The 19,256-nt window shown below is 41.4% G+C and overlaps 1 protein-coding gene across 1 annotated transcript in view; it reads left to right on the plus strand.

Moving 5' to 3' along the window:
• Positions 1-6,488, plus strand: part of LOC126094965 (probable isocitrate dehydrogenase [NAD] subunit alpha, mitochondrial) — a 59,557-nt gene extending 53,069 nt beyond the window's left edge. Inside the window, exon 6 of the mRNA XM_049909619.1 lies at positions 5,964-6,488. Coding sequence (XP_049765576.1) covers positions 5,964-6,200 — 237 coding nt within the window. The 3' untranslated portion in view covers positions 6,201-6,488. The remainder of the gene's footprint in view (positions 1-5,963) is intronic.
• Positions 6,489-19,256: the final 12,768 nt, after the last annotated feature.

The raw sequence follows: 19,256 nt of genomic DNA on the forward strand, positions 1-19,256 counted from the left end.
TAACTACCGTCCCATTTCTCTCACCAGCTGTGTTTGCAAGGTGATGGAATTTATGATACGTGCCCGGCTGGTATGCTGGCTCCAGTCTCGCAATTTACCAACCACTGCACAGTGTGGCTGATCATCTCATCAACCCATGTCATGAACTTTTTTTTTAATACCGGACTGTGGATGTGTTTCTTGATTTGGCAAAAGTCTGCAACACATGCTGGAGGACTAGTATTCTCCATACCTTCTACAGGTCCGATGTCGCCTACCCTGTTTCCTTCAGGAATTTTTAAGACAGAGTTTTCATGGTAAGGTGGGTTCTTTCATGTCTGACACCTTTATCCAGGAAAACGGGGTATCTCAGGGCTCCATCCTGAGTGTTGTCCTCTTTGTTATAGCCATTAACCCTGTTATGGTCTGTCTCCTGCCGGGCATCTCCCACTCCCTTTTCACTGACAATTTTACTATCTATTGCAGTTCCCCACAGACTTGTCTTCTTGAGCAGTGTCTCCAGCAACTTTTCGATTGTCTTTACTTGTGGATCATCGACAGTGGCTTAATTTTCCAGTGACAAAACCCCTTGTATGAATTTCTGGCAGCACATTTGGTTTCTTCCTCCATCTTTACAGCTTGGGCTTGTTGCTCTTCTGTTAGCTGAAACTACAAAATTCCTGGGGCTCATGCTTGATTGAGCACTTTGATTCTCCCATGTGCCTTACCTGGCTTCCCGGTGCACCCAGTCCCTCAGTCTCCTTCGTATCCTCAATGGTACCTCCTGGGTAGCATATCGGACCACTCTCCTTCGTTTGTACCAACCTCCCGTCTGTTTGAAACAAGATGAGGGGTGTTTCATTTACGCATCAGCACGTCCGTCCATTTTATGCCGTCTAAATACAATCCACCATCGTAGAATCTGTTTGGTCACTGGCGCCTTTACACTAGCCTGGTTGAGAGTCTGTATGCTGAAGCTGATGAATTACCACTGTCATAGAGGCTTGATGCTCTTCTCGGCAGATACACATGCCTTGCCACCCATTCTGTGCCTCCTTTTCCGATGACTCCTTTGACTGCCAGTATTGGGCATGTCCCTCTTTTCTGCTACCTCCTGGAGTTAGCTTTCGACTATTGCCTTTAAACAGCTCCATGCCTGGTCCCATCACATATAAAATGACAGAAACAAGAATGCTGGGAGTGATATATTGCTGCTATTGGACCACATACCATTCCATTGCAGGTTTCGAGGCAGACTCAAAGCCTCTACAGTACCCTCCACTTGTACCGGGTACCTCTGTAAATGGTTACATTTACATTGATCTGGAAATGGTTGCCAAACATTTTGCTTTTCACTATGCTCCAGCTTCTGCATCAGAGGATTATTAGCATGCATTTTGTGTTATCAAACAGTGGGTAGACGGGCATCATGTGAGTGGGGTCTCTGGGGCCAATTATTGATTTTTGTCTGCAACTTCTTGTCCTTGTACTTTCTGGATTTGAGTTGGTGCTTCCCACAGTAATGCCGATAATATACAACAGAATGGGTACCCACAGGGCTTTGTATTGAATGTGCCTCTTGTGACTATCAGTGATCTAGCTGCAGCTGTACGGTCTCCCTGAATGCTGACTAGTTTTGCTTTTTCTAGTGTGTGTGTGTGTGTGTGTGTGTGTGTGTGTGTGTGTGTGTGTGTGTTGCTGAACACTGACTGCAGGATGCCATATAAAAGGAGCAGTCCCAGGCTCTCACCCATTGCTTCTGGTTTTCTGCTGCCTAGACATGTCATGCACCTCTGTCACTGTTGTACTGCCCATCCCTAACGAGAACTCTACCTAGACGACCATATGCTCATTCTAGTGGAGCCTTATCGTTTCCTGGGGTTGGTGTTTGACACCCACATGACATGGCTTCCCTATCTTCTCCAACTTAAGCAAACCTGCTGGTCATTCTCTTTGCTGTCACAATAACACCAGCTGGGGTACAGTCCCCTCTACACTTTTGTGGCTGGTAGGTATCTTTCAGACCAGCTCTTAGAACAGTCTACACTTGCGGAGGCTGGTGTCCCTCCCCTACAGATCAGGTGATAACTATTTCTCATCTGTGCAGTACACATTCACTGGTCTCCTGAGCATCCAAACTACCACATCCTTTTTTACTTGTAGGGAGATCTGCCTCCAACAACAGTAGTCATGGTCTGAAGGTATGATCGCAGTATGCAGACAGATGACCCCTACGGTGTTTACCCCATCGCCGGATTGGCCTCGACCTCACCTTTAGACTGAAAGACTAGTAAACCTTACGGGTTTTTGTGCAGCCTATGCCTGAATGTCCATGATGCATTCCTGGGCTCAAAAGTGGTATGCACTGAAGGCTCTGTTGATGGACGAACTGGTTTTCTCTACACACATGCAAGATGCAGTGAACTACACTCCCTGCCAGACAGATGCAGTATATTCACTGCAGAATTGGCTGGTGTTGCTCAATCCCTCAGCCACCTTCATTTTTGCACTGGTGAGTCATTCTTAATTGGCATTGACTTCTTCAGTACTCTTCAGACTGCCGACCAGTGCTATCCAAGACCCCCTAGACACCCATTGGTTTTAATGACCCACTATCTCTTGGATGACCTTCACCATTCCAGATGCTTGTTTGGTTGTCTTTGTATGGACTCCTTATCACATTGGGATCTTGGGGAAAAAATACGCTGATCCGTTGGCAAAGTTCGCTACCAGGATGCCAACTTTGGAATTAGGGTACTGGAATTGGACCATTGGTTGACTCTACACAGACAATTGTTGGAGGCCTGAAACATGGATTGTTGTGCCCAGGTTGCTCGAAATAAACTGCAAACCATAAAGGAGACTCTGACTGTGTGGCAGTCTTCACTTCATGCATCTTGCAGTGAATCAGCTGTTCTCTGTTGGCTTCTCATTGGCCACTCTTGGCTGACCCAAGGCCACATCCTCCAATGTGAGGATCCAACCCACTGTCAGTGTGGTGCCCGTCTCTCCGAGGGCCATTTCCTACTGGACTTCCCCGATTTGGCCGCCCTACAGTGAAACCTTAAACTTGCTGACATGCTAACTCTGGTGCTAGTGGATGACACCAAATCGGATGCTTTGCTTTTACATTTTTATCCGTGAGAGTCTCTGTAGTTGTCTTTTTATAAAATGGGATGCGAGAAAAAACACACACATTTTCTGAATGACAGAGACAGAAAACTCGTAAACCTCACTTTTAAGGTTTGTTTTTTTAGAGTGTAGCACTTGACTTGAATTCTTCCTTTGAATCCTACTGTGCTCTCGTCCAGACTCACATTTCATTTTTGTACATAAAGTTCTTTGCATTCACTGTAAATATATTCACCAATGTCCTTCACCTCGCTCTCTCTCGTACATTGACGTCTCTGAGCTGTGACAAGTGGAACTGAATGCAATATCCAAAATATTTGAGAAAAGAATAGAGATGAGAAAAACATGCTTGAAAAATGGAGTTGTTCTTGCCAGTCTTCTGTAAAATTAACTAATTCTGCCTTCAAATTCAAGGCCATGTTCCATTTTACATCATAAAAAAGCCTTCAAATCTTCTAATTAAACATCCCTCCACAAGTGTCGCATTAAGTGTTTTGAAAGTGGAGTAACTATCTGTATCTGTTCCTTAGAATAAATATTCGCAGCATTCACAGTTTCACTAATAAAACCGTCAGTGAAGAGGAATTGTAAATATTCAAGTTTAGATTTTGGTCAGATACTATGAGAAATGGTGAAACCCTATTGAGTGACAGAAAAAGAAAACCTAATGAGATCACCATCATTATTGCAATAAACTTTACATGTATCTGCTACAGGTTCTCGGTTCATCAGTAGATTTTGATTCACTGCACACAGTAGAAGTATCTTCTAGGTCACTGGTCACTTTCATCAACAAATTCCCCTATGTCTTCAGTGCCTTCAAGAAGCCACATGGCAGTATCATGACAACTTAACAGGTTTTTTTACCAGCCATTATCCTACTAGAAACATGTGAATGCAGGTCTATGTGCTAAGTGCTGCCCTGCACCTAGCGAATTGCAACAATGATGTGAACGGAAAGCACAGTAATGGAAATGTTATAGCAGAAGCGGGAAATATTGGACATAGTTCAAAAAATGAATCGGAAAGATTAAAGGACCAAAGACCTCGTAATTTGGTTCCTTTAACTCCATTAATCCATCCATCCATCTATCCATCAAACATCATTACTTGACGTAGACTGCTTCACAACCTGGATTCTCCCACCCCTACCCCCCTTCCCCTGAGCCTCATTCTTTGCTAGTCCCTTTAGTCCACCTATCCTGCTCTACTCTGTATCCTTTCCGTGTTACAATCCGACTCCACCCTTACACAAGCTGTTCGTCCCACCAGCAAGTGTGTGTAGTCCTTTCCCCTCCTCTGTATTCTCCTCTCGCCTTTGCTGCTCTTCACATTCCCCAGCACAGCCTATTGATGCTGCATGAAGCCCAAAGCCTGTTCCCACCACACCCCCGTGTCCGCCGCTCGTGGTCTCGTGGTAGCGTTCTCGCTTCCCGAGCACGGGGTCCCGGGTTCGATTCCCGGTGGGGTCAGGGATTTTCACCTGCCTCGAGATGACTGGGTGTTTGTGTTGTCCTCATCATTTCATCATCATCCAGGAAAGTGGCGAAATTGGACTGAGCAAAGATTGGGTAATTGTACGGGCGCTGATAACCACGCAGTTGAGCGCCCCACAAACCAAACATCATCATCATCACCACACCCCTGCACGTTACCACAGGCATCACTAAAATCTCCCCCTCGAGATGACTGGGTGTTTGTGTTGTCCTCATCATTTCATCATCATCCAGGAAAGTGGCGAAATTGGACTGAGCAAAGGTTGGGAAATTGTACGGGCGCTGATAACCACGCAGTTGAGCGCCCCACAAACCAAACATCATCATCATCACTAAAATCTCCCCCATTTCCAGCCCCACCCTTACCCACTCTCTCTCCCATTCCTTGCCCCACACTTCTTCTTTTCAATGTGCCCATCAGTCACTCAGCGCCTCCTCTGTGTGACGAGTGGCAGTCTATACTTTTCAGATTTTTCCATAAGTGTAATTATCAGATAGGGTCACCTGCCTATGATGATATGACCTTGGCAGTGAACAGTGAGAGTTTGGCTCTCTGTCATGTTCATATGTACTGCTTGAAGTACTGGGTACAAATTAACCCGTTAAGAAGCCGGAGGGAAATATCTTGCCTAAAAGAATAGACTTTATTAGGAAAAGAGGGAGTATATGAGAGGATCTTGGTAGTAATTTTCTTTAGAATCAAATATTTGCTTTTAGGTAACATGGCATTTCTGCAGTAGATAACCATGTTGAATTGAGGTCAGCCATACATCAGTATGTGGACATTATCCATTTAAGTGGGTATACAATCTTCATGGAGTTGTCTGTGGGAAGAATATCTTAATGTATTTGGTACTGGAAGTCAAATCCAACACTTACTGATGAATCTATGTTATTGAATTTTAAGTAGTAATTTATCTCCTCCTTATGATATGAAAATTACTGACCATCACCACTTCTTCTTCTTCTGCTGCTGCTGCTGCTGCTGCTGATGATGATGATGATGATGATGATGATGATGATGATATTCATAGGTGTGATTAAATTACATTGGTTTAACCTTTCCCTTCATATTAATCTCAATGCTTGTGCTGTGTGCCATTTTCTTCCAGTCACCCGTTCCATCTGTGAGCGTTTACTGACAATTTCTGATCACCACATTCATAGTTTTCTAAAATTTCACAAGGATTTGTGACCATGTCTTTCGAAAAGTGATATCAACTTTTTCCTGTATTTTTCATTGAATGGACAGTGTTTGAAAGAGAACTTCACTCATAAATTTATTTGAAAATTATGTGCATTGTTTTCACAAGTTGTTTGTAGAATTCAGATATTTATGAAATGTTTGTCTTGTAGGTGCACGGTACTGCTCCAGACATAGCAGGACAAGACAAAGCCAATCCTACTGCACTCCTGCTTTCTGCTGTTATGATGTTACGCTACATGGAACTCAATGACTATGCAGCACGAATAGAGCAAGCTTGCTTTGATACTATCAAAGAAGAAAAGTACCGCACAGGGGATTTGGGCGGTCCAGCAAAGTGCTCGGAATTTACTAATGAAATCTGTCGCAAAATTGAAGCTTCACATTAGAAAATGTTAACCAAGACAATAAAACCCACTTGTTAATCAACTATACTGTTGATAGTTTGTAAAGAGTTTGAATTGTAAATGAACAGTTTAGTAATATTTATTTATTGTTGTAGGAAACTGCAAATTCTCAAGTGTTATTTATTTAATTACTAGTCTGTCTTTTATAATTGTAAGACATTAATGCCAAAAACTGTTAGTCATGTCCTGTGCCACAGTGATGGCATTGAAGACAAACTATGTTGAATAAAGCCCAGAGTTGTGTGAATAAATATTATTATTTTCTAAATAGTTACCTTTTTTACTTTTCTGGTAGTAAACTCTGTACTAAAAATGAAGAGTTACTAATAGTCAGATGTGATTCTAAATGTGTCTGTCTAATCATTCTTTTGACGATGTCTGTTTTTAGCGTACGCTAATCTTCAACGAGAAGGAGCAGCATAATTTTCAGATATCATTGTGTACTTTAACGTACACAAAGGACAGCGTCTTTTGTTCCAGCAACATTTTTGGTGGTGTGGTTTTTAGAGGTTATTTCACAGCTTTGAGAGTTAAGCATTGTTTGTGCCATTCGGACTTTTTTGTCTTTCTCTATTAAAAGTATTAAGCTTCATGGTGGTGCCAGTAGTTCTTCTTCTGTATTTCAAGGGAGTGTGTGTAGCCCACTTCTGAAACCAGAGGCATTTAACAGAACTGTTTCCTCCTCCTCTTAATTGGTTATCCCGTGTACTGCCATCCAGTTTGGTTAAAACGTAACATGCCTGCCGTGGCAGGTGCTGTTTTCAAGTCTACTTGCTGTCATGTCTTCACTTTGCTATCTGTCTCTTAATGTTAATCCAAAAAGGGACCTCCACTGCTGTACATGAGAGCAGGCCTAGCCATTATATTATCCAATCTGTTCTTTCTTTCCTTGTAGTTCTACCAAGGTATCTCCTTATACAATCATTTGTAATGTATCCAGAATGAGATTTTCACTCTGCAGCGGAGTGTGCGCTGATATGAAACTTCCTGGCAGATTAAAACTGTGTGCCCAACCGAGGCTCGAACTCGGGACCTTTGCAAAGGTCCCGAGTTCGAGTCTCGGTTGGGCACACAGTTTTAATCTGCCAGGAAGTTTCATATCAGCGCACACTCCGCTGCAGAGTGAAAATCTCATTCTGGAAACATCCCCCAGGCTGTGGCTAAGCCATGTCTCCGCAATATCCTTTCTTTCAGGAGTGCTAGTTCTGCAAGGTTCGCAGGAGAGCTTCTGTAAAGTTTGGAAGGTAGGAGATGAGGTACTGGCAGAAGTAAAGCTGTGAGTACCGGGCGTGAGTCGTGCTTCGGTAGCTCAGTTGGTAGAGCACTTGCCCGCGAAAGGCAAAGGTCCCGAGTTCGAGTCTCGGTTGGGCACACAGTTTTAATCTGCCAGGAAGTTTCATTTGTAATGTATGTTTATTTTTGAATTAGTTTTGTGTATTGCCATCTGTCCTGATTAAACAATGGAAAATCCAGGATGGAATGTAGCAATATAATGCTACTCACCATATAGTGGAGTAGCTGAGTCACAGAAAGGCACAACAAAAAGACTGTCGGAAAGTTAGCTTGTAGCCAACAAGGCTTTTGCAAAACATCACACACACACACACACACGTAAATGCAACTCTCACAGATACATGATCCCAGTCTCTGGCAGCTGGCTCCAGCAGCCAGAGAGAGAGAGAGAGAGAGAGAGAGAGAGAGAGAGTGTGTAATTTTGACAAAGGCCTTTTTGGCTGAAAGCTAACTTTCTGCAACTCAGCGTCTCTGCTATATGGTGAGTGACATCTGTTCTGAGCTGTTTTAACGAATTGACTTACCTATTATCTTATTGTTTAGCACTGTTGTTGCTCATGTTAATATACTTCCATTACTTTCGTTTTACTTACAGATATAGCCAATCTACAAGAGAATTTTATCAATATATATCACTGTGAAGCTGGCAATGAAAGAACAGTTATGTTGCAATTAAGAACATGTAAGAAAATTGTACTATGGTACTGAATGCAACTGCAAGAAAGGGACTACAGTAACTATTTCAGAACACTGAAAGAGGTTTCAGCTGTGTATTGATTCAGGGGGGACTTTTCAGTAAATACATGATTTTGTGAGCATAATCTGTGACTTCTATTTTTCATAGCCACAGTCCTAACAGAACTGGGACACACTGTATAATGCAACTAAATGAGACATGCTCTTTTACCAGCAGAAAAATGCTCCGATCAGAGTACAAAGAATGTATGTTCCTGTTTACATAAGACTCTGAATGAAAGTTTGGTACCAGCTGCCTCATTCTGCTTCCTCAGCACCCTTGAAAAAATTCCCAAAAATTTTGGTATGCACAAACATTTGTGCTCCTTTCAATGTGCAACTTGCCTTGCACTCCTATTACTGTAAACTGCTCACACCCACTAGTGTGTCAATGGAAGTTGCTCATATGCATCCACTCCCACTTGTCAATTCTCATTCAGCCCAGTTCAAGGTCATTATCTCTTTGTCACTGTCTCCTCTCTCACAGCCACAGGCTCCTTTATTCCATCCTACTACTATTACTACTGTCTTGTCTCACTGTCACTATCTTGCTTTTTACTCTCTTACTGTAACTATCTCATTTATTCCTTCCCACAGCTGCTGCTGCGCTCTCTCTCTCTCTCTCTCTCTCTCTCTCTCTCTCTCTCTCTCTCTCTCATTGTCATACTCTCATTATCACTGGCCCTCACTCACTTCCACTTTCTCCTTTTTATTCCTCTCCACACCCCACTTTCCTGTCACTGTCAGCTATGTACCACTGCCACTGTGTCCTCATTTTCTCACACTGTCATTGTTCTTCGTTCTTTTTGTACCATAACCACTGTCTACTATCTTCCAGTATTTATTACTTTTGTGTCTCCTCTCATAAAAAAGTCAAAATATATTTACATGCCAAAATTTTTGGGAAAGTTTTTAAAGGAGCCAAGGACATTAGAATGAGGCAGCTGGTGTCCCAATTTTCAGTCAGTCTTTTAAACTGGAGCATATTTGTCTTTTTTTGTGCTCAGATAGCATTTTTCCACTAGTTCCCTTATTTTCCCTGCTGCAGCAAGGCAAGTCACTTACATGAAAAGAACTTTATGGGTAAGTAAAGTATTGATAGTTTACGTACGTGAAATTGAAAAAACACAGAACTAACTTACACCTGAAGCCAGTTCTTAGGTGCACAAATATTTTTTATGACCTTTAGTACTACATCAGGTTCCCAGAACCCATCTGATGATAATGCAGGCAGTTTATATCAAATTTCTTGATACTATGTTATTTTATAAACATCATTTCCGCCTCGCACTGGATTTTGTGTGTACGAGTAGTGTAACTTTAACATATATATCTTGGAAATAGATAAAGAAATTAGTAAAATTTTCAAGGTCGTTAGAGATCGGGATCTCCGGACTATATCGTGGAAACTAGGGTGCTCACCTGTCTTGGAATTGGCAGCTTGTAGGTTTTCTAAGGAAAGGCTCGTAAACCAATGATGCCTCCACAAGTATCCTAAGGCCCACTGTAGACCACATCAGATGCAAAAAGAAGCAAATTGCCTAAGCAGGAGGATGTGTATATTATCAATACTTTGACTTTGTACTATAGGATAGTGACAATGGGACAGTCCCTCTGTCGGCTATACAAATGGGTTGTAGCCCAAGTGCTATACAAAACACTTGACCCCACCTTACCATCATTGATAGAACCCAAGGTATGTGCCCTGAAAGTATTCCATTTTTATGCGCAGCATTGTGGAATATGTTAAGCAGTATGTGCTGCCGCATGTCTACTGATACGTTATAAGTTGAATATCAAATTGCAGACCATTGTGAATCTGGTATGGTATAATGCACCAAACTGCTATAAAGAGAATGATCCTCTGTAATAACTTCCACTATCAGTGGTGAAATCGAACAATGGAAAGCCCAAGATGAAATAACATTATGAAAAAGATAGAGTACTACTATTATGTATGGATGGTGTTGAACCATGCAAACACAACAAAAAGACTGTGAAACGCTTAAGCTTTTGGGCAAATTCCTTCTTCAGAGATAGGAAACCTCACAAACACAACTTGCACACATGTAGTCACTGCCTCCGGCTGTTGTGACCATGTAGACATAGTTTTCGCACAATGACCTGCTATGTATTAGGTGTGCTTTGCAACGAAACGGGCAACTAACGAACGGGAACCAAAGATGCAAGGGTGGGATGGCTGCTCTTTTGGATGGCAAGAGAGTTGTAAAGGTTAGTGAACCATGTTGAAAAACCTACTTCAGCAAAAAATTTGTGCTGTGGAGGCTAAGAGGTGGTGACTGGTTGCAGCAGAAAAGAAACTTGATCTGCTCAGCTGGATGTTTATTTCAAAACCAATTGTTTTTTGTATGGGTCAGCTGTTACACAAGAATTTCTGGCTCAAGAAAACAAGCTCCCAGCCAATTAATTGATGGTACCTAGTGTATCGTTCACATAAGCTTTGGCTGAGAGAGACTGCTGAACCTTTTTGAGAAATAAAAAATGAACTAGGGTGCTCAATAATACATCGAATTGGACCAGTTTCTGACATGGGTGGAGCAGATGCCCAGTTCCACATCAAATGCATGAAGGTCCCGCATGGCAGTCCAAAGCAAGTAGAAAAAAGAAACTAGGTCCATCTGCCACTGAAACGGGTGCTATGCAGCAAACTTTCAACTACCTCAATTAAAATGTCAGTTTTCACTTCAGTAGTTAATATACCTGACAGTGAAAACCATCCTGATGTCACGACTGCGGATTCTAAATTGTTGAAGAAACATGGAAGATACAGTGATTGCTTACCTGTGAAGAAATCCACTGTTATTTACTTCAAAAACATTGCAAAAGATACTTTCAGATGGTTATTGTCAGTCAAAAAGGCCATCTCCAGAAGTGTGCTGACATGTAGTTGAAACAGCTGCAGACATACTTCCTGAAGATCAACTGCAGGTTTACAGTGCAACATAGTAGTCCTCGTCAAAGCAGTTTCTTACAGTGAATGAGGTCCTCATTGTAGTAAAAGATTTATGAACTGATAAGATGTTGGTCCTGAGTGTGAGAAGTGACTACACTCTTTAATTAAATGTAGTTTTAAACACTACCGTGTGGACCTAAGACTATACGAGGTGCTACCCAAAACATCAGAGATTTTCATTGTAAAAATAGGAAAATTATACTTACATCCTAAAGTCCTCTGTCATCTTCAAAGTCACCTCAGGCATGAATGTAATCAACCCAGCATTGCTTCCATTTTTGGAAGTGCTGCTGAAAGTCCATAGGGTGATGAGTGTTCAAGAACTGTTGCAATTCCACATGAATGTCTTTAATAGAGTCAAAACATGGATTTTCATCTTTGGGAACAGGTAGTAGTCGCATGAGCTAGGTCTGGTGAGTAGTTAGGATGGAGGAGTTTTGCCATGTTGGTTTTTGGCCAGGAACTCCTTTACAACGAGTGAGGCGTGTGCGGTTGCATTGTCGTAGTGCACCAACCAGTCTTTCATTTTTCACAACTCTGGCAATTTGTGCCAACCATTTCCCCTCAGTCGCTTCAAAACCTCGCAGCAGAACTGCCCATTGACAGTCTGACCAGGTGGAACAAACTCCTTGTGCACTATTTCTTGGATGTTGAGAAAAATGAAATTGACTTCATGCTGCTGCAAACTTATCAATCCTTGATAGGCCTTGGAGATGATGTTTTCCATTGTGATGATTGCTGCTTTGTTTCAAGGTCGTATCTCTAGAGCCAAGATTCATCACCTATTATTACTCTGGTTAAGAATTTTGGACACTTTTGAACTCTTTGTTGCAGTTCAATGCACATCTGAATCCTGAGGTTTCATTGGTCGATGTTGAGAAGGTGAGGAAAAAACTTCGGTGCAGTTTTACACCAACTACAATTTGTTGACATGTACTATATGAAAGCCCAAGTCTCTTACAAACATCATGAATTGTCTACCTTCAGTCTGTTTGAATAACGTCACACACTTAAGTGATAATTTCCAGTGTTGTGCATGTTGATGGTCAATCAGAATGTTTGTCATCTTCCACACATTCTCGACCTTCCTTGAAATACTTCAGTCACTCAAATTTTCTTGCTTGACTCGGTGCACCCTCATCAAATGCCTGTGTCAGAATGTGGTGGGTTTTGGCTGCAGTTTTCTTCATCTTTAAACAGAGTTTGATGCAAATCTGTTGCTCCTTCATTTCACAGTTTCCAGCAGCACTGAGACACATCCTGACATGCACCACTAAAACTAACAACTGCAGGCACCAAGGACGGTGCAACTTTTCACTGCAGTAGCCAAGACATGAACCTTGAACTATCTAGCAGTAGAATGTCGCACTGCCGCTGGTTTCACCACTACTGTGAAATGCTCAAATATCTTGGGTAGTGCCTCATATGTTACTACAAGTAGCTTTGATATGCACTATGCATTTACTCCTTGTCTATTGTGATTTATTAACTCTGTAGAGAAGTATCACTCAGAGTGTATTTTAGTAAAGACATGATATAGTAGAGTATTCAATTCTAATAGATGATTAATGAGTTGTTAATTATTGAGAAAAATCATTGTCTTTATTGTATGCCGTGACAAGCAATACTTGGCGTACTGGCAAAGTCTTTTTTATGGAGTCTATGCTTGATTATAGCCTCTGCAACGAGTTATAGCTTTCGCAACAAGCTAAGCGCTCAGATACCTGGTCCATATAGCACTACGCAGAGCCTGCCGACTGATTCACAATCTCTCTCTTTCAAGCAAATGTGAATATCTGCAATTAATTCTTTAATATATTGTCTTACCATACAATTACAGACTTTGCTTAAAATAATTGCAAGTACAGTTAGGAAGATAGTAAATCATCCCTGATACTTTCCCAGATTTAATTAATCGATTAGTGATAAATACATGAGGAAACTTGAATAAATGGAAAACCAAAAGTATGGCTGTAGCACACAGCTTGTTGGCAGCTGTCACACACACCTCTTTGTCACCATTGCAAGTTGGTGGCCTGGCCGCACCCGTCTACAAGAATGATGACTCCCTGAAGCTAGTTGATGTGATGTCTGGTGGAGGATACAGTGCCTCCTATACAGAAACAGTATGTTTCAATGTTTCAGCAATGTTGTCAAAGGAAGTGGAATGTGATCATTCATTCATTTCAATTTCTCCAACAAAGCTGACTAAAACACCTGAACTTTTGATGGAAAAAAGATTTTCCATATAATTAGGGAATCCAATGTACCACACCAGTGTGACACATTTCCGCAGGACCCTGTCCCACAATTAGTAAAAATACAGCAGAGGTGACTGGCCAGTTTAGCCACGTAAAATTGAAACATTTTGAGAAAAATAATGCTACAGGTTTGGGATCCATGAAAATTAACATTATTCAAGACTGCTTGCAGTCATCATCGATGTCAGTGGATATTGTTATTCCTTCCTCAGCAGACATGCTATAGTAGTATGCCACAGTCACTCAGCTGCCAGGTACTCCTGGGTGGAATGGGTTCGTGGAGGAAGCAACTAAAGATATCCCTAAACAACAAACCCTAATTTCCTGCCAGACCATCATCTCACCTCCACCCAGCAATTGTGGCAGCAAAGACAACATTGTTTTGTGCTGTCAAGAAGTGTCAGGTTTTGAGAGTACAAACTTCTGTAGCAGCCTTCAACCACCACTCTACCTATATGCTCATGAAATTTTTGCCAATTGTCACACAATTATCGAATTTTGTCAGATCAGGCAGATTTTATTTGATCTCGCATCTTATTAGTAATTAGTAGTTACATTAGTTATTAGCATTTAAAAATAAAAATGTTACTTAATTGAGATTCTGTATTTGTTAATTAACAAATTTTGTTTTATATAATTGAAAAAAAAAGTACACCAGTAAGAATCAAACGAGCGACTTTACAAGTATAAGAATTATGCACTGTAAGAATAGTGCACTACACACTTCACTACTTGTGGCTCTGACAAAATACTCAAAATATTTCTGCTCTGAAGCACTCAGAAAGCTTCAAAGGAAATGTGTCGAGTTTTTGTGAGCAATGTATTGCACTGCTTTAGAAAATGTGCTTCTGGCTCTGACCTTCCAATGCTGTAAATATGAAGACTATTGAAAAAGACCAGTCTGTATGGTGCCTGTGGCTGTGAGAATTAAGGCAAACAGTCAGATCACAATATCTGATTCAGACATTTATCCCATGTAGCTGTTAGTCACCAGACAACACCTTAATGTTTTATTTACACCGAGTGGCCAAAAATTATGATGATGATGATGAGGAATGTGATGATAGCGAGTTGCTCCTTCTCAAGCCCTCAAAATTGCAGTAACACATTGAGGCAGCAACTCTGAGGTGTTGGAAATCTTATGGAGTGAGATTAGTCCACAAATCTTAGAATGTTGCCTACAGTTGTTTTTGTGAACTTTGTTCTGCGCTCATTGAGCATATGTTGATATTGACAGATTTCCATAAATGCTTGGTCAAATTAAGATTGTTGGGGGGGAAGGGGGTTAAGCAATGCTCGTGAATTTACTGGAATGTTTGTCACCTGCATGTAACCATTGTGTGACATATTGCATTGTCCCTTTGAAACACATGTTCATCAGGATACACTTTTCTGCTAGAAAGGGAAGCACATGATCTGCAAGAATGCTTCACATTATCTGCACCTTTATTTAACACTAGTGTAAATTTCTGGATGGAATAAAATGTAAAATAAAGAAAAGCCAACCATTCAACTTGGGCTGATGAAGGTTGGAGGAGGTGCTGCAAGAAAGGCAGATCTGCCACTAAAGGGCCCAGTGGGTGGGGAGCAAGATGAAAAGAGGGGAGGGAGTGCGTGCTTGCTCACATAGGGGGAAGAAGGCAGTACGTGATATGGATGGGGAAAGGTGGATTGTGAGAGTGTATGATATTCTGGAGAGAGAATTCTCACCTGTGTAGTTCAGAGAAACTCGTACTGGAAGGGAGTATAGAAATGGTCCATGTAGTGAAGCAGCTGGTGAAGTCATTTGTGGTGTGCAGAATATTCGGCAACTGGATGGTCACGTTTGCCACAGTTTGGTGGTAGCCATTCATTTGAGAAGGTAGTTGATTACTTGTCATGCCCACTGAGAAAGCTTTATGGTAATTGCAGCATAGCTGTTGTTATATAACATGTTTGCTTTCACACATAGCCCCTTCTTTTATTGAGTAGTAAACATCTCTGACGGGACTGTGATAGGATGTGGTAGGTGAGTATATGGGTGAGGTCTTTCACCTGTTCGAATCACAAGGGAATGACCCATGGTGTGCAGGATTGTTGGGTGAGCAGTGGAACACTACATTTGGTGATGAGAGTAAGATTTTGGGAAGGATATCCCTCATTTTGCATAATAACAAGTGGGAGTTGACGCCCTGGTGATGGATGTGGCTGAGCTTTTCAAGGCCAGGGTGATACTAGGTGATCAGAGGCATGTTAGTCGTTGGCTGGTTAACAGGTTTACTGGTGTCAGAGGAGATTGCATGATAGATCTGTTCATGGATGGATAAAGGCTCTGGTAAGGTTACCTGTATTATCGACAACTCCTGCTTTCCACTCAGATGCAGCATGAACAGGTGGTGAAGCTATAAGGAAGGGACTTTTTCACATGGCACAGGTGACAGCTATCAGTGTGGAGGTACTGTTGGTGGTTAGTGCACTTGATATGAACAGATGTATGTAGGGAGCCATCTGAGAGGTGGAGATTGCCATCCAGAATGGTGGCTTGCTGAGTTCGGAAGGACCAGGTGAAACATATTTGGGATTTGGTGTTGAGGTTATGGAATCTGAACTGGACAAGGATTCCCTAGATGAGAAGGATTATTCCAGAAGGCCCATAAATAAGTTGGCATAAGACTGTGCCATGTGAGTACCCACAGCAGTACTATAGGTTTGGCCTTCAAAAGTGCAATAATTGTGGATTAGAATGTGATTGGCTTGGAGGACTAGGTAAGCAGTGGGAGGGGGGTTTGGTATCAGGAAGATGTTGGGAAAGATAATGTTTCATGGTGCCAAGGTCTTGGGCATGAAGGATGTTGCAGTACGAGGCCTTCACATTCACATTGTTTTTTTTATGTATATAGACTGAAGTAGTGGGTGAAAATTTGTACCAAGGTCAAGAATCGAGTCTCCTGCTTACTAGGCAGGTGTGTGAGCCACTTTGGCTCAGCAGTTCACACAACTGCCAAGGTGACTTAGTGGCTAACGCACCTGCCTTGTATACAGGAGACCAAGTTTGATTTCCGGCCTTAGTACAAATTTTCACTCTCCATTTCAGTTGATATACATAACAATTGTATCTGTATGAGTTCAGTAAAGTCTCTAAAATTGAGTCGTTACATTGACATTCATTAGTAAGCAGTCTGGTGGTAATGCGACAGGAACTGTGGAGGGGCGGTGAAGAAAGTGAAAAGTGTATTGAATGTAGGATGGTTATGGGCAATAATTAGGAGTTGTTGCTTAGCAGAGGCAGGTGTTTGCACTCTGGGAGCATAGTAGCTGATGACAAGGGAGACCTTCGGGTTTGGGGAGTAGGCTTGTTGCTAGTGTGAGGAGGAAAATTGGATGGACCTCAGGCATTGTGGACGTGCTGGAGGGCATGTTTTGCTTCTGGGATAGTATCCTGGTCATAATATTTGTATGCAGAGCTGTTGGAATGTTGGTGAAGTCAGTACCATAAATATGACTGCTTTTGCAAATGTCAAATACATATAGGTCTGAATATTGCTGGTAGTAATTACAACAATCAATAATGCTTACCAAAATACATTACAATCTGTATGGATATTAGCAGTATACATTAGTCACTGCTTCCAGGCAGTGGACCCTAATTACAACACTGTCAAGACAGCCCAGACCGTAACTGAGCGGCCACCTACCTGGACAGAACCTTGTTAATAGGCGGGACGCGTAGCTTCATGAGCATAGGCCTCTCTCACACACCCATCAGCTCGATACAAAAACTGGGAGTCATCAGGCTGTGCTGCATGCTGTCACTGTTCCTTGGTCCACTGTCAATGTTTGCAGGTCTGTGTGTCATTGAGCTCTGTGTCTTGTCAACAAAGGGACACAAGTTGGCTGCTGGAACCTACGCAGTGCATTTGTCTTCATGCAGTGGTTGAAATGGATTGGTGAGTGCCCCATATCCTAATTGGTGGGTCTCTGAATCACTGACTGATGTTGACGTATATGGCTTTGTGTAGATATCATCCTGACCAGTCCTGTGCAGCAGTTTACACACGTGAAAAAGTCTCTGGGATATTGAAAATCAATTGCAGGCATTTTTGACATCACAAACTCAAATTCTTATATAAATCTGATATGACCATGAACAAAGCCTGTTAATGGGTGACACGCTGCCATGTTCAATACACACCTGTCTCCAATACCAGTTAGATACAGTGTACCACCATATCCTGTTAGTGCAAAAAGTTTAGAGACTGGATTAATAGAGAAAAATTAACATGATGGTTTTAATGCTTTAGAAGTTCTACATGGTGTCCCATTGAGTGCAACACACAGAATGCTGATGCAACTGTGTGAAACTGTAAGAAAAACCCTGCTTTGGTATGTTGTTACTTACACTTCACATTCACGTCTTGGCGGACCATCAGAGATCCATTCTGAACTTTGTTGATTTGCAGTAGATTTGTATAGATAACATATAGTGTTGTCACCCATGATGAATTTTTCCAGAAAAGAATTACCCCTTATTAATTTTTCTCTTGAGTCGTGGCAACCACTCGCACATTGTCATTTTTGTTTGGGAGTAAATTTGTGCGGGACAGACTTTAAAACACTTTTCTCTTCTTCAAAACTTCTTGGAGAATGTCTCAAACACTTGATTTAGAAAAGTTCAGTTTGTTGCTGCATTGTGTTTTGTGACTCGACGGTGTCGATGCACTTCGGTCGCACTTACACTGCTGGACACTGCCTACTCATTAACTGACTGGTTGAATGCATATATTGTATGTTGCTTACAGTTGTTAGTCCAAACTGCCACCGTAGTTGCAGCACTGATGCTACTTACATGCCAGGAATAAAATGTCTCAGAACTTTTGGATGGACAAAGAATGCAGCATCTAGGAGTAACATTTGAGTGTTTTGTGCAGCTCACCTTTGGACCAGAGGGCCCCTGCTGTGACATTTATAAGTGAACATTGGTATATAAATGAGGTAGTGTGGATACACTACTCCCCAAGATCTATACTTTTACCTTAAGAAATAAAGAGAAAATAGTAGCGGGTAGAAATTTTTGTTTAAAGGGTAACAACTATAATATGATAGAAGTAAGTAATTGTTGCATTATAGGGTATTATAGAAATTATAGCAAACTAATCACAAGTAGAAAAAAGAGAATAAAATAATTATAGATTACCTTGCACAGGCCTAGAAATGGCTGTGTATACAGTTTATCAACTGTACCCATCACGAATGATTTGTTTCTTACTGACTCCAGTTTAAAAAAAAAAAGGTAACACTAATAGTAAGAAAATGTAAGTTTTGATTTATCAATAAGAGCCTACAAGAGAGACTAATACAAAAATCTGAACAGTATGTTTCATTGAATTTTCGTCTGAAATTTACTGTTGCTTCAGTATCTTGCAACTTAAGAAAGCTGCTATCTCCTCAGTTCTGATATCTATAAATAATGAATCTTCCTTATAATATGTTATTACTTTCCATACAGCTTTATAACAAACATTTAGTGGCAGCTCATGCTATTTTCAATGGTTCAGTGAAGACCTGGCAAAAACGTGACTGTGCAAATTATAAATATATACAATTAACCAATTACTCTTTGTTTCTTTCTCGCATTAGATTATTTTCTCTTCATTTACAAAATACTTTTATGATATGAAAAACTTGTTCAGATAGCATGCACATGTGCTGAAGTGTTGCCTAGGCATTGCCATGGTTCAATCTCTCTTCATAATCTCCATGAGCAAGATTATGGGTGTTCCTTCAGCAGGGAGGGGC

The sequence above is a fragment of the Schistocerca cancellata genome, chromosome 8 (genome assembly GCF_023864275.1).
Source record: "Schistocerca cancellata isolate TAMUIC-IGC-003103 chromosome 8, iqSchCanc2.1, whole genome shotgun sequence".
In the NCBI taxonomy this organism is placed as follows: domain Eukaryota; kingdom Metazoa; phylum Arthropoda; class Insecta; order Orthoptera; family Acrididae; genus Schistocerca; species Schistocerca cancellata.